A 25247-nucleotide genomic window follows, 5' to 3' on the forward strand; every position below is an offset into this window, starting at 1 on the left:
TGATTGAAACTTGTCCTAATTCTCAATGTACCCGTTGGTAGGAAAATTGTTCTGTTGACATTGATTTACTATTGGGTATGTAAGTATATTTCTTCTCATGCTTAGCTTTCACCAGAAAAGAGGACTGCATGAACTATGTTTGGAATTGAACTATTATCTGGAAAATATGCAAGTATTAAGTTCAAGGGTATTCATCTATTTTTCACTAAAGAAAAAAATAGATGCATAGAAATTGTGTGGCACTCCAGGATACAGCCAGTGTCTCCATGTTGGACGAGTGATTGGTCTCGTGACAGAATGTATGGTGTTTATTGTTGTTTATAGACGTAGGCGATCATGATCTTCTTTATCCTGGGATGCTATCAAATGGACCACAATGCACCAAATATTATCCAGTGTGTCGGTTATATTATTCACACTTCAACAGTTCAACATGGTCAATTGGAAGATCTACCCAGAAGTCAGTTCAGTAAATATTTGAAGATAATATTCCATGTCACTATTCCATTTTCGTGTGTAAGCTTTCAAAGATAATTCCCTAACCCCACCCTACCCAAATCATGTCCACTAGCATTCTGATCTTTTGGATCCATCTTGGCTCCATTGATAGCCCTGACAAATTCATTCTTAAAACTACAAACAGAAAACTCCATTTTTTCCACTTGCTTTCATTTTCAGCACTCTCCAACTCCTATCATGCATACAATCAAGATTCTTCTGTCAATTGGAATTTTCCAAAAACAAACCGGAACAACACGTTTCCTATCCCCAAAACAACCCTATTTTTTGATAAAAAAATCTCTTTTATCTTTCCTCCACAAAATTTAAATACAAGGGAAGAAACCCCACTAAGTGAAATTCCTTTCCAGTTTCTTGAAGGGAAAGACAATGGAGAAAAAACCCACATCCTTCAAAGCAGAAAAAGAAGAACAAGTTGGGTTGTTTTCATGTTGGGGTCGTTTGAGGCTTAGATTTCCATGGAAAAAGAGAAGTTATAGGCAACAAAAGCGAGGTAGTTTCAGGTATGATCCTCTAAGCTATGCTCAGAACTTTGATGAGGGTGGTTTGGACGAAGAGAATGAGAATTCGAGTCGTGGGTTTTCTGCTAGATTTGTTTCTCCTTCATCGAAACCTCTTCAAGAGCTATGAAGAAAGCTGAAAGCATGGAAAAAGTAAATTGTATTTTGATTAAAGTTTTTCTTTTCCATGATTTTTCAGCCTTTTCTCACCCCCTCCTTATTCATGCCTTATCTAGTCTCTCCTTCTCTCACCCTCTCTAGCAGTCTCTCACATCTGATAAGCTGAAATTCCGAAGAAAAATTTTCCTTGTCAGCAAACATGGCGGAAATGATTTATGCGCTAAGTGTTTTGATAAACATGCGCTCCACTTATTTGTCGTGTAGCATTTAAAGGGATGTCAGAGGATATTACGTTTCTCAAAAAGCTCTTAAAACCCTTTAAATACTACACGACAAACAAGTGAGCGCATGTTTATCAAAACATTGGAGGGCTGAAATCATTTCCCCCAAAGGAATATATCTTTCCATTATTTTTAGGGAAATGTTATCAGCACTACTGTATTTTGATGATGACACTCCTCACTTTATTAAAAGTACAGTATGGCCCGCACCATAGGATGATCCAAACCATCCACTAGATGGGCCACAACCTAAATAGGTTGTGCCCCAAAAATTATTTCCATAGGTTGATCCTAACCCTCCGATCTATAGAGGGTTAGGATCAACCCTCTAACATTTAGTCCCTCTACAGATCGGAGGGTTAGGATCAACCTATGGAAATGATTTTTGGGGCATAACCTATTTAGGCTGTGGCCCCATCTAATGGATGGTTTGGGCCATCCTATGGTGCGGGCCATACCGCACTTTTTAATAAAGTGAGGACTATGATCATCAAAATACAGTAGTGCGGATAACAGTTCCCTATTTTTATTAGTATGTAAGTATGCATACAGTATACAGAGATAAAATACATCCATGTTCCATTGTTTGCTTATGATAATATTATGTTTATATAATATGAGATAATATGAGGAATGATAATAGTATTCAGGGCCCATGCTATGCATGGGTGTAAAATAGTGGGCTCCACACAATCAAAAAATCATGATGTAAAAAGTGGGCCCCACCTCATTGAAAAGGGACTTGTAAAATGGTAGGCCACACCCCATAGAAAATATGGAGGCCTCATCCCATCGATAACATGAGGTAAAAAATGGTGGACCCCACACTAATGCATAGGTTTAAGGTGTAAAGTGTTGGGGCCCACTCATCATAGCATGAGGTGTAAAATGGTGGGCCCCACTATATGCATTGGGTTGGATAGATATTGTGGGCCCACCCATGCAATGCTTGGGTATGAAATGTTGGCCCCCATTCTTTCGAAACAAAACATGAGATACAAAGAAAAGGTTTTCCAATATAAAATAGCGAATGACAAGGGAAAGAAACATACTTAGTATATATTATTGGTAGATAGATAGATTATAGATAGATAAATAAATTATAGAGTATGATTATATAACATGGTAGTCTCAGGAAAAGTTAAACTCAAGGATGGAGATGCTATCCTTTGTTGGAAAGAAGAGAAGGGCCCATCAAAAGAAAAAGAAGAGAAGGGTGGAAATGAATAAATGTTGGAAAAGGGGGTGGAAATATCATTTTCCTTACAATATGTAGGGAGCTGATATATGCACCTACTTTCATTAATTATGGCAACCCACACTACATTGAATGTGTTTCAGATGGAATGGTGATAATTTTTGGGGTATAGATACAATGGAATGACAAATTGAAACACCCTTTCAAAGACCAGCCACAGGGAGCTCCTATTAGACCATCTCACCAAAGTGCATTAATAATGCCACAAAATATAAAATTAAATGAATAATAAATGCTTTGTAGCTGATTTTTTGCAAGGGTGCCTTCAGTTTAGCATTCGTCGTGAAAAACCTTCAATAGCTTATTAGAAAAGTATAAATAAAGGACGAATGCCACTACCCGTACATCTCCGGGCGCTTTCTCTAATAAGTCCCGTGCGGGCGGTACCGCCCTTGATTTGATCCAACATCAGCTCACATTTTAAGAGGCTGCTTTGATGTTGGATCAAACATCAAGGTGGTACTTTTATGGAACCACTCACGCGGAACTTCATGCGTGGGGACCACATAATTTCTCATTGAAAAAAGCGAGTGAAGATATCCTAATATTTAAGAGGGAATTGCTAACGTCCATCGCAAAAGGCATTTCACAGCTGGTCTGACATGCGACAGACCAAGTGCCTTTTGTCATGGACCCGTGCAAATCCCTATTTAATTAAGATAGTATAAGATTGGGGAACAAAGAGGAGTGGCATTATTGAAACAAGAGAGATGCAAACATGAGCGGAGCCAGGGGGCAATTGCTCCCCTAAAATTCAGGATTTTTTCTGTTTTCCCTGTAGTTGCCTCTCTCTCTCTCTCTCTCTCTCTAACCCCTAAAATTCAGGATTTCCTTAATGATAGGTTTAGTTGGAATTTTTTTTGTAGAAGTTGCCCCTTTATATGGTGTGTGCACCAAAAGTCCAGTAACTTTCAAAAAGTATTGCGGGCCCACTTCACAGGATGATCCAAACCGTTCATTTGTTGGGCCACAACGTAAATAGGCTGCACCGAGAAAATCATCTCCATAGGATGATCTTAACCCTCAGATCTACAATGGGATTAACTGTTACAAAATCCTCTACGGATCGGAGGGTTAAGATCATCCTATGGAAATGATTTGCATGGTGCAGCTTATTTACGCTGTGGCCCTACAAATGAACAGTCTGGATCATCCTATAAAGTCGGTCCCATGGTATTTTTTTGTAAAATATTAGACTTCACATGTACACAACATATAAAATCCCAGTTAAATCCCTAACATTCTTGGGCCTTGCTATGCATGGGTGTAAAATAGTAGGCCCCACCCATAAAAAGATGAGTGGTAAATAGTGAGCCCCACTGCATCAAAATATGGTAAATAGTGAGCCCCACTGAAACAAGGAAGAGCATATATCATTTCTCTACTCTATATATAGAGAGAAAACTGTTGGTGAGCTTAAGCGCACCATTTTTTTTGGTGCGCTTAAGTTGTTATAACGCCTTCCATTGGTGCGCTTAAGCGGGACCCAAACATTTAAACGAATGGGAGGCGTTATAACAACTTAAGCGCACCAAAAAAATGGTGAGCTTAAGCGCACCAACAGTTTTCTCATATATATATATATAGGATTGGATTTGCCAGGAAATTTAACGGAAAGCCATTTCGCAGCCCACTTTTGCAGAAGCGAACAACCAACTAAAATGAATTAAAGGAATAAGACAAAGGGCGGTGATAAATTCCCCATTTTCTAAGATAAACTCACCCCGTACAATATTAGTACAACTGGTACTCTCTCTCCAACACGTACCATGGGTGGTGGGGCCCAACAATTGATTTATTTAAATCTTTGAACAATGAATGCTCGCCCATACTTATCGTCACGAGATTTTATATGTTGCAAGCCCGTAAACCAATATTTTTCAAAATCGATTGTACAGCCTAATCGGGGTAAAAATTGACACCCAATAAAAAGTGAACACGTGGCAGACATAGGGCCAAACATGCCAAGGGTAAAAGGGTAATACTGTAACTCTTGTGGAAGCCCTAGAAACCCTAATCCTAAAGTTGCAGCTCCCAAGCTATAGGCGTCAGAGATAAACTTGGAAACCCAATATTCCAGGAAACTTACCTAATCCGGGAAAGGAGTCCAACCAATCTTTGAACGCGAATCCCTAGAGGGGCCAATGATGAATAGTTTAGATCTTTAATTGAAGAAGGTGGGCACCATAAACAAGTACTATTTTAAAAATAAACACTTGGGATTACTTTGTTTGTATCCAAACCATTTGTCGAGCTTCAACGTATATAGTTTGTGCCCCAAAAATTCCCCAAAAATCATCTAGATGGTCCTAACCCTCTGGTATAATACAACGACACCATATATGAATCTCCATGGATCGAAGAGTTAGGATCATCCTAGGGAGATGTCTTTTCGCACTTATGAACTTAGTACAAAAGTTTTTATGTACGAAGTTCATACACGTGTTTGTGCGTTTGAAGTTCGTACACAAGTTCGCACGTGTGAGCTTTGTACACAAGTTCGTACATATGAAGTTCGTACGCAAGCTTGTACGAAATTTGTACACAAGTTCGTACATACGTACACAAGTCCTATAGAAAAGGAGCTGCAAGTTTGCAACAATTTTCACCTTGGTTTGTTTTACATCCACTGTGGACCAACTGTATTGTGTATCCTCAAGAACACAACTCTGCATTGCCCGCACATGAGGTTTATATTTAACAATCTTATCATAACTCTGCACTATTGCATATAAGGTGTATCTCTCTCTCTCTCTATATATACCGTTCAGATCGACAAACTCATTCCGTCGGGTTGTGGAGGAAGGACAAGAAGTAGTTGACTCATTGAGAAAAGATATTCATGCTATCCCACTAACTAGTTTAGAGACTTATTGTAGGACACAGACGGTGGGCCCCATGTGCTGGGATGGGTTTTAGCACTTTAGTTGTTTTGGCTTGTCTTTTGATCAAAGGGTGCGGATGCTAATACTCGCTTCTTTCCTTGCATGCTGAAAATCTATAAAATAAAAGAAATCGACCATAAGGAGTAATTCATATAACTTCATACTCCACCCAACACCTATATTCATCCTTTAAAAGATGCAAAAGGTATCGAAATGTCACATAGAAAGCTTACCCTCTTCCACACATTAGCGGTGGATGCTAAAGCCGTTGTCACTTTTGCTGCAGGCCCATTCATAATACAGAGAGTCTAGTTACTCCATTTCAACTAGAACAGAACATAAAAAGATTCCTTGAACACGAACCAAAGTCCAAAGGGGAATCAAATAGACTCGCCACCAAGGATAAGGGCCTAATACCCTATGAATGACTCTGTGTCTATGGCCCATGTACCCAAAGGGTGGGTCCGTTGCTTGGTTACCGATGAGGAAGGTGTTAGGCACCTCACTAGCCCGGAAGATTTCCGGTGATCTCTATGCTGATTTTTACCTATTTTGAAAATTTTAAAGGAAAATGTGTAAGAATAGAAAATTTGATAATCCATGGATCAAAACTGACATAAATCACCTCCGATCATGTTTTCTCATAGACATACACACAGGAAATTCACAAAAAATTCTCTCTTGAAAACGTCCATATTTTCTCTCTTCTTCTCCTTCTAGTTCTCAACTTCTAGTTCTTGTTTTTTTTTAAGAAAAACCTCAAAGCTCTCCATGATACTGATATGACCAATACATACAATTGAATAAAAGTTATTCAATTTCCCTTCATGCAATTTGAAGGAATCCATTCGTTCAACTTGAAGGTACACGGCATTGGGAACGATCGTGGCCGTTTGAGGAGTAGATCAAGTAGAGATGTTGTTATTGCGGACAACCAAAAAGATATTTTTATATTCTATGTTTTAATTTGAATCACCATCAGATAATCAAGACACTAGGATCCTGGGTTTACGGGCAAAAATCGTTGGAAAATTTTTGTTCTATATGATTTCCAATTCCGCTACACAGTGATTTTGCCCTAGGGGTGCAAACCCTTCTAATAGTATATAATTTTGGGGTTTTAGCACTGGAAGTGATAATAGGAAGGCACCCATGAGAAATCATCTCCTCCTCCTTATCATCATCTTCAGGTGGCCAAAATATACTGCTAAAGGATGTGTTAGACAAACCGCTCTCAAATCTTGTAGACCAAGTTGGAAATGAAGTTGCTCTAGTTGTGTCAGTGGCACTCGCATGCGTACATGCATATCCACAAACTCGGCCAACCATGCAACACATCTCTAGAAAGTTCTCTGGCCGAACGCCACATTTTCCAAATCCATTCCAAACAATTAAAGGGAAATGATAAATGAGCCCCCTTTTCATTACTTGGGACACCCAGCTAGAGTGTATCTATGACTGCAAAGGGGCTTATTTACTTCACATCTGAAGGAAAGAAGTGACTTGATTGCCACACACAATGCAGCTGGGTGTCCCGAGTGATGAAAAGGGGCGCATTTATCATTTCGCCAATTAAATAGTCTCAACTAATGGAATCTCAAGTATGAATGGGTTGAGTCCACATAATCAGTTGTATTGCTATATATGTGGAATTTGCTACACAGTTTAGCAGAAAGCCATTTCACAGCTCACTTTTGCACGAGAGAGCAACAACTAGGCCCATTTTTAGCAGATTTTGTCTTATTCAATTAATTCATTTGACATGGCTGTTCTCTTCGGCCAAAAAGGTGAGACACGCGCTTCATGATTTGGCATTCAACTCATCTGAAACGGGCTTTGTGACTCATGGTCTGATTGTCTGGATTTTGTTGCTTTTTCTCATTCACCGCCCTTAGAAAGCGGTTGAAACCATATCATTCGGAAAAAAACTTGGCTCCAGACTGGTTTGGAGGAACTTCCTCTAGACCCTTTGCTATAATAGCCTAATAGCAAGGGGTGTGGAAATATCAATTCCTTCTGAAAATATAAAGTGAGCATGGAATTGATATTCCCACACCCCTAGCTATTAGAGGAGGGGTCGGAGGAAGTTACTCCAGACCGGTCTGGAGCCAAGCTTTGTTCATTTCAATAATGGTTGCCGCCCCTAGTCTTTTGATAGGCATTTATTATTGCATGAACTAAAGTAGATCAAATACACTAAAAATAACGAATTGATCAATGTAGTTTCCTTGTTTTGATAATGGCACACTTTGCTTTACTATATACGTTTTGATTGTTTGTCGACAGCTTTTTGGGAATTGTAGGAAACCAGCAACAATTAATGCATGGTTGGCAACCATGAAAAAAAAGATTTCATGAATGTTAGTAGGCCATGTTGTAAGAGATGGTTGGAGAGGGAGAGACTTGGGGGCGTGGGAGACTAGGAGTCAACCCTCAACTATGGAGGCAGATTATTGATATTACAAAGATGGTCTCTGTAGATTTTCCTTGAGCGTATAAGCCTAACAGCAATATTTGTTTGGATTCGGGTCCTAGGTCTTCACCTCCAATTTAGGACAACCCATAACCTCAACAAAATAGCCACTAAAATTAGAAAGTCCCTTTATATGGATAGTCTTTGATGGGGTATGAAAAGCAACGACCAATTAGTTATCGACACGTGGCTCTTAAAGGACCCACCAAGAATTCGGCACTTGCCCAGGGATAGTCTGGTAATCTGCCAAGAGCAGATAAACCTAAACCCACAAATGGGCCGACACCTGTCCTGGGGTAGGTAATTCAACCACCCCAGAGCTCTCTCTATAAAAGGCCTCCTAAGGCTCAAAGAATGGGGGTAATAACTTCTGAACTACCACTTTTAAGATTCTGGCTCTGCACTTCTGCTCATACTGACTTGAGTGTCGAAGGGCCCGTCCGGAGCAACGACTCCGGGTTGGTCTTTTGGCCTCGTGCGGTCTTGTGCAGGGCTTAGTTCCTTCAGTCCAGCCCCTTGAGCCCACCAGATCAGCTCTTTTGTCACTGCCGTATCTGTTACCAATTTTAGGCATAACAGATTGGCGTCATCCGTGGGACCCTGAACTAAAGGCTGTTCAAATCCCCCCTTTACGAAAATGGCAGGACGGAGGAGTGCCTGGATACCAACTGCCCTGACAGCCCGAGCTGAAGTGCCTCGCAGGATTCGAAGCGAACGAATGGCCTCACAGATAGTGGCTCCTTCAGCTATAGCAGAACAGAGTCCGGCTCATTCGGAGCATCTGAACCCTGCTCCTACTCCTGAACAAATCCAAACTCTCTTTTAACAAATGACTACTCTTGTTAGTCAATATCAAAACCTGATCCAAGCGCCTCTCCAGCATCCTCCGGAGGCTCCGCGACCTGCGCAGGAAAGGACGACTGCCCACAAGGGCGGAACCGGCACCTCCCAGCAGGGACCGAACCCACCACTCCACAAGGCGAGTACATCATTCGAGAACCAGGCATGCCCATACAGAGCCTCACCAGCGCCGGAGGTCAAGATCTCGCTCCATGCAGAGGCACCGAGCTAAGGAAGATCGTGCGCCGTGGGAAAGATCCCGGCATCGTCGAGGGAGTTCGAAGAGTCACTCCGGCTCTGCAGCGCGCCCCTCAGTGGAGAAAAATAGGTTCGCAGACCGAGTGAATAAGGTGGCTGATCCGATGCTGAGAAGGATCGAAGAAATAGACCACCGAATAGAATAACTGGCGAAAGATCAAGGCATGTCTACTTCGAAGATATTCTCGAGCATACCACAGTTCACAGATAATGTTATGAGCGTGTCGGCACCCAAAGGGTTAAAAATGCCACCTGTTCCGCAATATGATGGAACCACTGACCCGGTCGACCATCTGGAGACATTCCGAACAATGATGCTCCTCCACGGTGCTTCCGATGGCTTTCTCTGCAGGGCCTTCCCCACCACCCTAACGGGTGCAGCGTGAGACTGGTATTCGCGGATTAAGCCAAACTCCATCAACAACTTCGACGACTTTGGGGACAATCTGGTCCACCATTTCATGAGCAGCAGGAGACCAAGGAAAACCATGGCATCCCTAATGAGGATAACGAACCTCTAATAACATTCGTGAGCCGTTTCAACAGGGAGGCCCTCCAGGTACCAAACTTGGATCCTTCAGCCGCCACAAATGTGCTCCTCGCAGGCGCCAAATCCAACGACTTCCGGCGAGCAGTTGCTTGCCGAAATCTGCACTCACTGGTAGATCTGATGGCGGGGGCCGAGGAGTACATATCCGCGGAGGAGACGCTCACCGCCTTAGATTCAAACCAGAGGATAACATCCGAAGAAAAAAAAACCTACTAAGCAGCGTAGGGACAATAAAGCCCCAAGGAGAGAGAGATCCCCCCAGAGGAGGGAAGAAAATTACACCCCCCTCAACACCTCCAGGAAACACATATTGGCCGCAATTAAGGGAGAAGAATTCGTGAGGTGGCCGGCCATGATGATCTCAAAAGGAAACAAAAGAGATAAGTCGATGTATTGTCGGTTCCACAGGGACCACGGGCACGACACTGATGAGTGCTGGCACCTCAAAGAAGAAATCGAGCTGCTGATCAATCGGGGATACTTGAAAAAGTATGTTAAAGATGACATCGACAGAAGAGAGCGCAGAGGGAGAAGCCAACAGGGCCAAAGCCCCCAATGCCTCGGGCCGCCGTCTCCTGTGCAGAACAAATCTCTTCCCCAGGTAAACCCACAGCCGGAGGCGCGTCGACCCCAGCCTAATGAGGTCATAAACACCATTATGGGAGGACCGGCCGCCAGAGGCACGTCATCAAGCGCTCGAAAGGCCTATGCGCGCAGAGTCAATGTCGTGCACACAGGCAGTAAAAATATGAAGATAGATAATGAGATCTCCTTCTCAGATGCAGATCTCGACAACTTGATATTGCCCCATGACGACGCTCTGGTCATAACTATGCTCGTCGCTAACTGGGAGTTAAAGAAAATCCTTGTCGATAACGGAAGTTCGGCCGACATACTCTACTACCATGCTTTTAGCCAGATGATGATAGGAGATGACCGCTTGAAGCTGGCGAACTCCGATTTGTTCGGTTTCAAGGGAAAATTGTTAAAGTGGAAGGGCAGATTGAACTCCCAGTCCTCATAGGGGAACCGCCCTGTCAAGCTTTCACAATGGTCAACTTCCTGGTAGTGAAGGCCACTTCGGTCTATAACGCTATCTTGGGACGACCCGACCAGAACCTCATCCAGGCCGTCGCCTCAGCATATCACCAGAAAATGAAGTTTATAACACCAAACAGTGTGGGAGAAATCAGAGGAGATCAACCACAGTCCAGGGAGTGCTATGCCATGGCACTCAAAGGCAAAAATGTATCAGAATCAATGCCGATTGAGCTACTTGATCTGAGGGACGAAGCCCAGGTGAATGAACCAGCCGAAGACCTCATCTCCATTCCTCTGCGCGAAAGCGATAGTGACAAGGTCATTCAAATCGGCTCCTCCTTAGACAGTAGCACTCGGCAGAACCTCACCCAGTTCCTTCAAGACAACACATACGTCTTCAGATGGGCTCCTGCAGACATGCATGGCATAGATCCAGAGATCAGCACACACAGACTCGGTGTTGACCCCACCTGCAGACCTGTGAAGCAAAAGAGGAGACACTTCGCCCTGGAGAGGCGCCAAGCGATCAAGGAAGAAGTGGAGAGACTCTTGAGGGCTGACTTCATTCGAGAAATTCAATATCCGGACTGGCTGGCGAACATGGTCCTAGTAAAGAAAGCCAACGAGAAGTGAAGGACCTGCGTTGATTTCACCGACCTAAACAAAGCCTGTCCCAAGGACAGCTATCCACTCCCAAAGATCGATCAGTTGATAGACGCCACCGTTGGTCACGAAGTTCTGAGCTTCATGGATGCCTTTTTCGAGTACAATCAAATCAGAATGTATGAATCAGATATACCAAAAACATCCTTTGTAACGGACCAGGGAACCTACTGTTACTGTGTTATGCCCTTGGGTCTGAAAAATGCAGGAGCAACATACCAGAGACTTGTAAATAAGCTCTTCAAAGAACAGATTGGGCGCAATATGGAAGTATATGTGGATGATATGCTGGTCAAGAGCCGGAGCGCGAAAAATCATATTTCCGACCTGAAAGAGATGTTCCAGGTCCTAAAAGAGCATAACATGAAACTTAACCCGACAAAATGTACTTTCAGTGTTGGTGAGCCAAAGAGGAATAGAAGCAAATCCGGAGAAGATCAAGGTGGTAGTGGAGCTCACTCCACCAAAGACTATTAGAGAGGTGCAACGGCTAACCGGAATGATTACCGCACTGGGACGCTTCGTCTCAAAATCTGCAAAAAGATGCTTGCCTTTCTTCAACGCAGTAAAAGGAATCAAAACAGCACCCTGGACACCGGAGTGTCAAGTTGCGTTCTAGGAGCTGAAGCAGTACTTATCCTCCCCACCGTTGCTGACTAAATCGGAACCGGGAGAAGAGCTACTCCTGTACTTATCGGCAAGTCCTTTGGCACTGGCGGCCGTGCTAATTCGAGAAGGTACAACCAGCAGAAACCAATCTACTATGTCAGCAAGGTCCTACATGATGCTGAGATCAGATACCAGCGAGTAGAAAATTCACTACAACAAACGTGAGATTTAGGAGCGGACATTTAGCAGCGGTCATAAAAGCCGCCACCAAATGGGTATTTGCCAGCGGTCTAAACCGCTGTTGAATGTCCCTCGAAGGACTAAATTTTGCAGCGGTCATGACCGCTACTAAATATAGAATATGACCACTCGTATATACGAGCAAGTTGGGCGCGAAAATTTTCCCCGTCCCGCGAGTATTTTCTTCGTCGCGCGCGAGTTTTTCCCCATTTCTTCGTCGCTCGCTCTTCTCCCTTCCCACCATCGCCGAACCACCCAAACTCATCTTCCCCTGTTAAATCCCTGCTCAAACCCTCTTCTTCATTTTCTTCTTCCTCTAAAATTCCATCAGCCACCTCTACGCCCCTCAAACCCTCTAAAATCCCATTCCCATTTTCGCCCAAATCAACCACGATTAAACCTTCCTCCATTTCTCTGAAGCTTAAACCCTCTTTTCATCTCTCCCGTTTAACCTCCATATGCCACCACCTCTGCAAATCACCGTCACAGCCCTTCTAACATCTCCTCTGAAATTTCGGTTTATCATCTCTATCAATATCTTTCTCAACTTTTAGGGTTCAGCAAAAAGGGGGAAAAGCTTTTGAAGAGAGGGTTTTTGTAGAGAAAGAAAGGAGGATGCAATTCCTTTTAGGGTTTGGCTGAGGAGAAATAGGAGGAAGAAAAAAGAGAAAGGCATCGATCGGCTCTGTGCTCAATCCCCTCTATCCTATTCTCTCTTTCATTCCACCTCTCTTCTCTTCTTGTTCATGTAGGGTTTCTTCTTGTTACTTCTTTCCCTCTCTATCATCATCTCAACCGACAACTATTTCGCCTTTCCCTCTCTTTCGATATTGCCCTAAAAATCTCGCTCTGTTTTGGAATTTCGTAGAAGAAATCCGTGGATTTTGGATAAAGGTAATCATCTCTAGTGTTTCCATATTTATTTTATAGGATTTCTTCTGTTATTTCTTTTTTATTGTCTCATTTCTTCTCTGATTTTTTGTTTTTCTCTTTTCAGGGTCTTCAGGGTCTTCAGGGTTTAGGGTTTGAAGAAGAAGAAGAAGAAGGTATGTTTCCTATTAAATCAAAGAGGTGACACAAACATTCATGTCATGGTGATGTTCAGCATGTTTCAGGTTTCTTGTTTTCGCAAGCTCGTCCAAGAATTTTTTTTCCTTCTTTTATTAATACAATGAAGTCATTCATTTTCTCAATAATTGTACATTGCTGGGAACTTAATTACTATTTTTTTTTTTTGAATGGTAACCAATGGAAAAACACAACTTAATTACTACTGTTATTGTCACACGATTGATGTGGTGGGGCTCCCTGAGTTGTGACCTTTCATGTAAAATAGATAATATTAGGAAAACAACAGAAATTTTAGACCATGGACCTATGTTGCTTATGTATTCCCCTAATCCTCTTCGTGGTCCAACAGCCTGTTAGTTATTCTAAGAACCAGCTCCAGACCATTTTGGTCAACTAGTAACATAAGAGGGGCCCCTATTAACAAGGGCCTTTTCAAATAGAAACTTATGAACCTTATTCTTTATTGTGCTAGGTGGTAAATGTGATTTTCTTGCGATTGTCTCTTTTGAGATTTTTTCCTAGAGATGGCTATGTGGACTACACAATTCGAAAGTTATATATATCCAAAAGTATATGTCTAACCTTTGTCTAACTTTGGGTGAGATGTCAACATTATGGGTTTGCTTCCCTACTATGTTTCAAGCTTCAATTTAGGAGTTGAGTCTCGAGATTGAGGATTCATGGTAGTGGGCTCGTCATAAAAAAAATAAAAAATAAAAAATCTGACTCCTCATGCCCGTAATAACACGCAGTCGATGCGTACTAACTCCAAAAGGCTTCCCTGACCGAGACCAGTATTAGCAGAAACTTGAATGCCTGACCCTTTTTACATTCAAATCAGTGTTGAGTTAGGTTCTGGAGTGAAAGAGGATCCCCTGCCATAGGGCAGCTACACGGGTTATACCCAGCCAGACAGCCACAAAAGAACCTAATGGGTTATGTCATTACTTGAGTAGAACCGATACGGTCCTATTGGGAGGATGATGGGGAAAGTGGTTGCAACATCCATCATCCCTGCCCTTTCCCAATTCAATTCCCCAAACTCATGCACTAATTTTTCTACCCTTTCTCTCTGAATCCTTTAATAAGTCTACATCCTCCCCAACAATCCTTAGATCATTATAAAGGTCGTATTTTAGATATGGGTTCTTGTGTCTTTTTTCCATACCCATGTTTACAATGAATTTGATCTCCTTTTCTATCTCCTTCCAAAGAGAGGAATTTCTTCGTTTGGTTCTACTATTTCTCCCCGCTCTGGAAGGGGTGGAAGCTAGTGAGATAAGGTGGCATAGTTCTGAACATGGTTTGAAATTTCGACCGAAATCTGAAATTTCGGATTGCGGTCAACACCGACACCAAAACGACCGAAATCCGAAATTTACGAAATCTACAAGGAAATTTCGGTCGAATATTTGGAAATTTCGGTAATTTCGGCGAAATATGACATAAAAGGGTTTTTCTAAAGATGCTTTTTCATTTTCTTCTTCTTCTCTATGTTTTTTATTCTCTTCATGTTGTTGGTTCAGACCTTCATCTAGTAGTAATTCTTCTTCTTCTTCATCATCAGCTATCTTTAGTGAGAGATCTTTTTGCATGCTCTCTCTCTCTCTCTCTCTCTCTCTCTCTCTCAATCTCTTTGAAGGTATTAATGGCATTCTGGAGGTACCAAAGTCAATTCTCACATATCTAAGACGTAGTTATTATGTATAGAAGGAAGCATCTTAGTCTTGACTTTACTTGATTATATAAAGAGGGAATTGTATATATGTTGTTTCTTCTTCGTTGGAATACGGTTGAACTGTAGAAGCATTGGCTGTGGTGCATTTTGTTGTTCGTATGATGCATAAAGAAGTTTTTAAATCTCATTTTTATTTCCCCTTGTGTTGATACATGTGCTTTGGATCACAAAATTCCAACAAGTTAATTATTCTTAGAGACAATCATTTACTTCTTCAGTGAATACCCATGATATTAGGGACAATCATATCCGGGTTGACCATCCGACCGGATCTCCGTGGTGGTTTCAGTTGTACGCTTTTCTTCCCATCATTTTCTTCTGTTCTGGAGAAAATTAGAAAAACAATTATGGATAGAAGTTGGATTCAACTTCCAAGGTATGGCCACCTGAAGCTTTAGTTTTCCAAATATAGTATAAATTAGAAAGGAGATGCATTATTTTACGATGTCTAATGTGTGTCTGGATTTGAATAAAATAGGAATGACCCAGCGTACGAGGAAGGTGTTGTTCAATTTCTTAACTTCGCATTTGCTCATGGAGCTGTTGAAGGAAAGATATTCTGCCCGTGTACGAAATGTGGCAACAATTGAAGGGTTGATAAAGATGACGCCATGGCACATTTGCTATGGCATGGGATGTTGTCGGGCTACACTAGATGGATTTATCATGGGGAAAGGTCAACTCTTGGTAGGGATGATAATGCTAATCGAGTGGTCGATGAACCAATTATAGAAGATGAAATGCATGAAGTGTTACATGATTTATATCCAAGGTCGAACCACGATGATGATGGACAAGCAGATGAGGACGTTGAGCTAGCAGATGCAAGTAGGGACGGGCCTTGTGGAGATGCAGAGAAGTTTTATAAATTATTACAAGATGCCGAGCATGAATTATACCCTGGAAGCAAGTTCACAAAATTATCTTTCGTGGTTCGGTTGTTTCACATAAAGTGTCTGAATGGGTGGAGTAACAAGTCATTTACCATGTTGCTTGAATTGTTGAAAGAGGTACTTCCCGAGGGTGCTGCACTGCCGAAATCCTTTTATGAAACGAAGAAGATTGTTGGGGATTTGGGCCTCCATTACGATAAAATCGATGCATGCCCTAATGACTGTATGCTATACTGGAAGGAAGCCTCCAACGAGGAGACATGTCGCATGTGTGGGGCTTCAAGGTGGAAAACAACTGAATGGTATTCGGAAGATCAGGGAACTCATTCATCCTCTACATACCCAAAAGTTCCTGCAAAGATTCTGCGTCACTTTCCTTTAAAGCCGAGGTTGCAGAGGCTATACATGTCTACCAAAACAGCTTCTTTCATGACATGGCATCATGACAACCGTACGAAAGATGATATATTAAGGCATCCTGCAGACTCTGCATCATGGCAAACTTTTGACTACATTCACCAGTGGTTTTCCTCAGAGCCTCGCAATATCAGACTTGGGTTAGCAAGCGACGGATTCAATCCATTTAGGACGATGAGTATTGCTCATAGCACATGGCCTGTTGTGCTCATTCCATATAACTTGCCACCATGGATGTGCATGAAGCAACCATATATAATGATGTCGTTGCTAATTCCTGGCCCATCTAGTCCAGGAAATGATATTGATGTCTACTTACAACCCTTGGTTGAAGAGTTGAGGGAACTATGGGAGACAGGTTTGCAGACCTATGATGCATCGAAGAAAGAGAATTTTCAAATGCATGCAGCACTTTTGTGGACGATTAGTGACTTTCCTGCATATGCTAACTTGTCGGGATGGAGCACCAAAGGAAAACTTGCATGTCCTTCTTGTAGTAAGGACACTTGTTCTCTTCGTTTGAAGCATGGAAGAAAATTTTGTTACATGGGTCACCGGCGTTTCTTAGAGGAGAACCACAAATTTAGGTTTGAAAAGTTTGCTTTTGATGGCACTGTAGAAAAGAGGTCAGCTCCGATCCCCCTGTCAGGGACACAGGTATTTTATCAATTACAAAGTATTAACACAACATTTGGCAAAAAGAAAGATATCGATCCGAAGAAGAAAAGCACCCATCGGAAAAAAAGTGGAACTGAGGAGAATACATTGGACCAAGGAAGTTCTAATTCTGCATCTAAGAAAAAAGAGAAGCATCCCAAGGAACACAATTGGAAGAAGAAAAGTATATTTTTCAGTCTGCCGTACTGGGAAACACTCCTACTGCGCCACAACCTAGATGTGATGCATATTGAGAAGAATGTATGTGACAGTGTAATTGGGACATTACTGAATATTGAAGGAAAAACAAAGGACACTGTAAAAGCACGGCTAGATTTGCAAGAAATGAAACTAAGAAGAACACTTCACCCGATGAATAATGAGAGGAACAAAACATACTTGCCCCCAGCATGTTTCACAATGTCTCCAAAGGAGAAAGAAGTTCTTTGCAACATCCTGAAGGACATCAAAGTTCCAGATGGCTATTCGTCTAATATCTCGCGGCGTGTGAATGTTCGAGAGCGTAAGCTTTCCGGGTTAAAGAGCCATGACTGTCATGTTTTGATGCAGCAACTACTTCCGTTAGCTGTACGCTCATCATTGCCTAAGAATGTCAGCTCGGTATTGATTGAACTATGTAACTTTTTCCGAGAGTTATGTTCAAAAGTCCTTAATGTAAGTGACCTCCTCCAACTCCAAGATCGGATTGCACTAACACTTTGTCATATGGAAAAGATATTCCCTCCTGCCTTTTTTGATATCATGGTGCACCTACCTATACATTTAGCAGACGAGGCAGTGTTGGCTGGACCGGTACAGTACCGATGGATGTACCCCATAGAGAGGTATGCATAGTTCATGAAATTGTTTTTCATACTTGAAAATTTATTCGTATTAGTGAAAGTAATGAAAAGTTGTTTTCGTTTAGGTACCTGCTCACATTAAAGTCGTATGTGCGCAATAGAAGTCGTCCCGAGGGATCTATTGCAGAGGGGTACCTGGCAGAAGAATGTATGACATTTTGCTCGAGATATTTTGAAGGTGTTGAATCAAAGTTGAATCGACCAGTTAGAAATGATGAGGATATTCCGAGTGAAATAGAAGAAGGATTCACTATTTTTTCCGTAGCAGGACGCCCTATAGGCAACGCTAAGACGTGTGCCTTAGATCAAGTCATTGTTGATCAAGCACATCGATATGTTCTCTTCAACTGCCCTGTAGTTGAACCATTTATTGAGTAAGTCAATTAAATTGTCTAATCATTTATTGAGCAAATACGTTAAAGCTCTTTTCTCTAACAAACATTAATTTCTATGCAGAGAACACCTTAAACATATTCAAACGCAGCATCCTCGTGGTAGACCAAGGGTTATAGAAAACATTCACAACAAAAAATTTCCAACTTGGTTCCGCACACATGTAAGTTTGTTATGAACCATACGCAAATCTTCAAGTTTATTTAGCAAAAATGTTGATCTTTGTAATTGAACGATCAAATTCTAAATAGGTTCAAGAGTTGCATCGTTCAAGAAGTGAGCAGCTATCAGAAAAGCTTAGATGGTTAGCCGGAGGTCCATCGACCGTCGTTACGAAATACAAAGGGTTTATTAGTAAAGGTTTCCGCTTTCACACGAAAAGTCGCGAACGGTTAAGAAAAACACAAAATAGCGGGGTTGTTGTCACTGCAAGTACAAGAAGTTTTTCAAGCTCTAGGGATCGGAATCCAATGGAAGGAGATGTTAGTTATTACGGTGTTTTGACAGATATCTTGGAACTTAACTATTACGGAAGACTGAAGGCATTACTTTTCAAGTGTGATTGGTTTGATGTTCTGACACCGGACAGGGGAATGAAAATAGATGAGTTCGGCTATACGGTTGTAAATATGGCACGACAAATTTATAAAGATGAGCCTTTTGTATTTGCATCTCAAGCTGAGCAGGTATTCTACGTGCAAGATCACCCCAGCAAAAAAGATTGGCACGTGGTTGTGAAGACGAAACCTAGGGACTTGTATGACGTGGGTGGGGAAAATGAGGAAGCATATGTCCAGACCGAGGCAGTGGAAATCCAAAATTTGGAAGACATTGGTAGATGGGAACGGACAGATATAGTTGGGACAATATTTGATGAACCGTTGGAAACCTTGACCCAGAAAATTCAAGATGATGACGAAGAATGTGATAGTGAATCAGATGGTAGTGACGAAGATGATACTGACGATGCTAATGTTGACATGGATGATCTAGAGTATTGTCACTACACTCTATCAATTTTATTTAGTTGGCAAAACTGTAAATTATTATTTTCAATTGGCTGTTAGTTTCATGAAGGAGCATCCACTAGAATATCTACAATTGGCCCTTTCATGCTTATTATTGTAGTATTTTTTTTCATTTGATGCATTAGCCTCACGAGTAGGTTAGTTTGTTTATTTGATGCATTAACCTAGGGACTTGTTATATTATTATTCATACCATCAACATTTTAAATTATTATTCATTGTTGTTATTTCTATAATTTTGTTCTCTCATTGTTATTTGACCCACTTTTAAATTGTGAAATTGTTATCTTTTTTTACACTAGTTGTATGTTTTTTAATTTAAATACTAATCTCAATTGATAATCTTGTGCAGGTAATTAGAGATGACACGACAAAATCTCTTGAGGCCATCGTCACAGTTACAGGATCAAGATTCATCTGATGATGCTCAGGATCACTACCAAGATGACCTGGCTCAGCACTTGGATGAGCTGTCACACTCCCAGCCCTCAGAGACACAAGATGTTCCCTCCTCGTCGAGGAGGACTCGGGGTCCGACTTATTGCAAAGATACGTGGGGAAAACAAGGCCCGAAGAAGAGAGTGAAGTTCAATGGGCTGAGCCAGCCTATAGGTAAAACAGGGAAAAAATTCACGAGTTTCCTAGGCTCTGTTGCGAGAATTGGTCCTAAGTTGTCCATTGACTATCTTGATTGGAGACAAATGCCGAATGAAAACAAAGAAGATGTGTGGGATATTGTTCAGGTACGATGAAAATGAAATTTATGTTAGATTTTCTTATTGCATTCATTTTAATTCCATCATATTATTAACATTTTACATGACCTTTTAGCAAACTTACGATGTTCATGAGATACATAAGAGTTGGGTGATTAGTAATATCGGTCTGAAATGGAAAAATTGGAAGTGTAAGATAAAAAAACAGTACTTCGATGAAAATATGCCATGCACAGAGCCGAGAGTAGAACAATCGCAGTGGACGAAACTTTGCATCCATTGGCGTTCCCCGCTAGGTCAGGTAAGATGTGATATTATTGTTTTGGTTTTCCTGTGATTTCATTCAAGCTCGAGATTTATAATTTATATTATATTAATTCTAAATTGCAGGAGCTGAGTAAAACCAATAAGGCTAATAGGTCCAAACAAAAAAGTATGCATACTGCGGGAAGTAAGAGTTTCGCAATGATACATAGTGAGGCGGGTGGGAATCTTAGCCGCATCGAAATGTTTAAGCGTACTCATACGAAGAAGAATGGGAAGCCTGTTGATCCAGCCTCAGAGGAACTGATGGTATGTTAGGGTATAAAATGTTTATATTTATATATTTCTTGGTTTAACTGGGTAGTTTTCTTATAAGTTATCTTTATTTTACTTTCAGAACAAATTTAAAGAGTATGAGACACAACATCCAGAGGCTACCACTACCGGCATTGTTGCTAGGGACGACGGCTTTGCCCAGTGTGTGGGATCAGAAAGGCGTGGCCGAGTGCGGATGATGGGATATGGTGCAAACTTGACTAACACATTTGGGTCATCCTCAAGTCGCATGAATTACTGTACACAGATCGAACAACAAAGAGATGTAATTGAACAACTTAGGGAGGAGAATAGCCAGTTTAAGGAGGCTATTACCCAAAAGATTGATGATTTCATATCAACTTACATGCGCAGCCAGGTAAAATTTGAATTTTGTTCGTTAGGAGATAGTTATAAATATGTGATATGATGCTTTTGAATGATGGATCTACCTTAAAATATTTAAGGCTCCCGCTGAGGGGACACCTACACGAATGGATGCTTCGTCCCCCTCTAGTATCAATATAGATCGCTCCCGCCCTGAGGTATAAATGGTTTTTACGTTTTCATCCAATTAATCATGTGTTTTCTTTACTATTATAATTTTGGAGTATAAATGTACTTGGCTTCATTTCTTTAATGTTGCTAAGGTTATTTTGATGAGCATGAAAGAATCGGGGCTTGAAGTGGCCAAGGGACTTCTTGTGAGTGATGATCCGATGACTCTAGTTGATGGCAAACCAATGGGAGATGGATTCTCTCTGGTTAGTATCAGGGTTGCAATGGTGGGTACTGAACCTCTAATAAGACCATCAGGACGACGCAAAACTATTAGAGACGCCGCAGGAGGACATGTGCCATGGGTTTCTTCCTTTGTAAGTATATGATATTTTTATTTATTAATAAATTTATTTCGACTTTGTTGAATCTGTCACTTATTCTAAAATATTTTTTTTGCAGGTCAAACGAACAGGAAGCACTTAAGCCAGTTTCTTGTGTCTTTTCTATTTCTGTTCTTTAGTACATGCATGGATTTTGGTAACTTTTTGTATGGGGTTTTGATGTACTTAACCAAACACGAAGCACTTCAGTCCCTTTGTCTTATTCCATTTCTATGGTTGATGTATGAACCTTTATATTTTATTTCTAAGTTTGAAGTAGTGCATCATTACAGTCAATCTCAACCTTTATATAGAGATGATGGTTGTTGGGATGTATTGGAGAGGGGGCTGATGGTGGATTGTTGAAGGAGGTGATGTTGAGATGGAGGAGAGGAGGCTGATGGTGGATTGTTGAAGGAGGTAATGTTGAGATGGAGGAGAGGAGATGTGTTGGCAGGGAACTACGAGTTCCATCATGACATGTAACAGATGACTTTTAGAGCATGGAACTTTGATGAATTTAACTTGATTTCCCTATACATACTTTAGTTGTTCTCTTCATTGTGTGATGGTTTTGCCAAACAGGCACTGTTAATTCAGCCTATGATGTCATACTTGAAAGAGATGGTTTAGTCAATGTGAACTGTGAAGTGTTCACTTCATTTCTGATATAAATTGATGCCATAATTTCTGCTTTGATATCTTTTCCATCTGCAGGGATGTCATTGACGCTAGGGACTTGGAATATAAAGCATGGGCCCACGTTCAAAGTCTTAAGTCTTCTCTTGATGAGCACAACTTGGAGTGGCAACAATCCCAGTTAGTTCAGCCTAGCATGTGACTGAAGTTGTGCCCACTTCACCTTTCCTGTATCCATTCCCCTTGCCAGGGTCACTGAACTTCTAATTTATTTGATCATTCACTACAGCTTTAGATATCCAGATATCTTTGTTGCACGATCATATACTATTGTTTGGTTTATGTGTGGCTACTCACTGGTCTTTATGGGTCATTCTGATGCAACTATTGGCACGAAATACCACTGATAGACAATCAATTTATTTTGTGTGTGTGAGCCATTTACTTTCTTTTGCAGCTGAAAATGTGGTCAGAGCAGGTTGGAAAACTTACAGATGATGGGCGACAGAGTTCAGTGGCTTTGGAGAGTACTAGAAGTAGACTATTGGATGTACAGAAAGTATCTCAGGAGCTAAGGCAATCTTTGGATGTATCACAATCCAAAGTTCAGAGAAGCAGTCTCAATGTTGCAGAGCTGCAAATAGAACTAGAGAAGGAGCGGTAATCAATTATTTAGGAAGAGTCTTTTCCAGCTTGGAATTGCTGGTTGTATAAATGGATGTACATGGGACACGGGTTGTACTCTTTTTTTCTTCTTCTTTTAATTCATGTTATTTCCTTTAGGTTATCTTTTGATGTTGTGATATCTAATGCATTCAGATAGTACCGATGAAATACAACCCAAGAGATGAAAATTCAATCAAGGCGGTGATGGCAAAGGCAAATGTTGTTCTTAATCTTATTGGTTTGTATTCTTATGTAGGATTTGCTCTTTTTGAGCTATTTTTTGGGGGATATATCATGCTGATAAACATAAACAATTTGTGCTGGCAGGACGGGAGTATGAGACAAGAAACTATAGTTTTGAGGAAGTGAACCATGCTATGGCAGAACAGCTTGCAATGGTTGGTAAAATCTCAGGTCTCACTTTTATATTCACATTCATGCCTTTTTATCTATTGAATAATATAAGTGTCAATTTTCATGTATAGAGGTTTCTAAGGCATCCTTTAGCAATTCATGATGTTTATTGATTTATTTATTTTTGAACTGGATGATCTTTGTAGCTTTGACTGTGGCATAGCATATCCATTTATCATCTTCCACAATGGGCATGATCCAATCTGCTGTTTGGTTGCATTTTTTCAATTTAATTATATAACTGGACTTTCTTGCTTACACATCCAGATCGCCAAAGAACATGGCGGCATCATGAGATTTATACAAGTTTCTTGCTTAGGTGCATCTTCATCATCTCCATCAAGAATGCTAAGAGCTAAAGCATCTGCAGAGGAAGCTATTTTGAGAGAATTACCTGAGGTCATACTTTTCTTCTATTTGTCATGCTAAGAGCTAAAGCATCTGCACATTTTGAACCCACAAATCAGCCCTGCTACTATCATTTCAGCCCATGAATATGCTCCCTGCTAGCACATTTCAGCCCATAGATATACTCACTGTTTTAGCACAATTCTGTCCTTGGATTCAGCCTTAGTTTTTAGCACAATTCTGTCCTTGGATTCAGCCTTAGTTTTTAGCACAATTCTGTCCATAGTTCACCCCCCGAATCAGTCCCAGTTCTTTCACAATTCAGTCCTTTGATTCAGCCCATGTTTTGCACTGATTCAGCCCTTGTTACGCACAGTACAAGTCTATTTTTTTTAAATCCCAATTTTAGCACAATTCAGTCTATGTTTCAGTCCCCATTACATGCTAAGTATGAGATAGTTGCGACTGTGTCACCTTTGGATTTTGTACCCATGAGATCATTTGAGGTAGGTATCAAATGTTAATGAGGAGTTGTTTGGTTAGGATCAGAGTAGCGCACATGAGAAGTCACTCATGTCATCCTTTTTATAGTTGAATATCAACATAAGTGAATGGTCATGTCAATGCTATTTTAGGCCCTTATGAGGAGACAGTGATAAATCGGGTCGTGGCGATGATGACAGCCCTAGAAGCGATCAAAGGTCTGGCACCTCCGATAATCCAGCCTCTAGCACTGGTGAGTGAGACCATGAAATAATCGCGGACGGAGGATGATGATTTTCTCTACAGTGTTGGAACAAGAGGCTTTAGTCCATGCAAGAGTAGAACAGTCCGTGCTAGTCCCAACAGCCCACAAGAAGGGATGCCAGTCTAGACAGGCACAACAGCCCACTAAGAGACCACAACAGCCACACTAAGACACAACAGTCTTCCCGCAAACCATGGCTGCTACACAGGCACACTAGGCTTTAGACAATGGCATACCAGTTCACAGCTTAAGTGCAGCAATACCACTGTCCAGTCCTCATGAAGACAGCTTCATTGCACATCTTACTTCTTAATTTAACTCCGAAAGAGTAGATCAACTGGAGGACTCTAGAGTGCAACAAACATTGAGCATCCATGAGTTTTCTGTTCACCAAAAAAAAAAAACAGAGAAGAGAACAAGAAAAGGAAACCTATCCATGGGTGTGGATAGGATTAAGATTTATGGAATCAAATTGGTGAGGGATGGGTTGGTGTTTAAGGTTTCAATTGGTGAGGGATGGTCTAGGGTTTTAAATTGCGTAGGTATAGGGGTTAGGGTTTTGAGTTGAATGAGAATGAGGTTAGGGTTTAGAGATAGCGTTAGGGTTTCAACAGATGCATGGGAATTCTAGCATGTTAGTGTGCAAACTTTTACATGGTTCTATTTATGCAAATGTACATGTCTTTTTTACTAGTCATCTTAATGTGTGGTTTATTACCTTTGATGTAGAGCTTGGGTAATTTCGTCCAATTACCCAAGGCCAGTTTCAGGGAGAGCAGATTTGTGGGTCAGTTGAAGTGCCATTTAGTATCTGGTATTAAATAAAGTCATTCTGATAATCCTGTTCTCAATTGTTTCTTTTTTCCTTTTTTGTTTGAAATTTGTTGGGCATCTTTGATTCTTTGTGGCACTCTTGAAATCATGGTTATTCCTGCAACTGAAATTCTCAACATAATTTT

At 41.1% G+C, this 25247-nt stretch overlaps 3 protein-coding genes across 3 annotated transcripts; all 3 read left to right on the forward strand.

Annotated features, from left to right (window-relative positions):
* Nucleotides 1–15657: 15657 nt before the first annotated feature.
* Nucleotides 15658–18254, forward strand: LOC143858225 (uncharacterized). The gene is made up of 2 exons (XM_077368883.1): nucleotides 15658–17858; nucleotides 17942–18254. The coding sequence occupies exons 1-2, from the start codon at nucleotides 15658–15660 to the stop codon at nucleotides 18252–18254; spliced, it is 2514 nt and encodes an 837-aa protein (XP_077224998.1).
* A 1744-nt stretch (nucleotides 18255–19998) lies between these two features.
* Nucleotides 19999–21143, forward strand: LOC143858226 (uncharacterized). Its single transcript, XM_077368884.1, has 5 exons — nucleotides 19999–20040; nucleotides 20129–20314; nucleotides 20404–20586; nucleotides 20675–20971; nucleotides 21060–21143. The coding sequence occupies exons 1-5, from the start codon at nucleotides 19999–20001 to the stop codon at nucleotides 21141–21143; spliced, it is 792 nt and encodes a 263-aa protein (XP_077224999.1).
* A 1683-nt stretch (nucleotides 21144–22826) lies between these two features.
* On the forward strand, nucleotides 22827–23621 carry LOC143858227 (NADH dehydrogenase [ubiquinone] 1 alpha subcomplex subunit 9, mitochondrial-like). The gene is made up of 4 exons (XM_077368885.1): nucleotides 22827–22832; nucleotides 22932–23016; nucleotides 23106–23176; nucleotides 23460–23621. The coding sequence occupies exons 1-4, from the start codon at nucleotides 22827–22829 to the stop codon at nucleotides 23619–23621; spliced, it is 324 nt and encodes a 107-aa protein (XP_077225000.1).
* Nucleotides 23622–25247: the final 1626 nt, after the last annotated feature.

This window comes from Tasmannia lanceolata, unplaced genomic scaffold (assembly GCF_043159265.1).
Source record: "Tasmannia lanceolata isolate RefF3 unplaced genomic scaffold, GAP_Taslan_0.1 ptg000025l, whole genome shotgun sequence".
Lineage (NCBI taxonomy): Eukaryota > Viridiplantae > Streptophyta > Magnoliopsida > Canellales > Winteraceae > Tasmannia > Tasmannia lanceolata.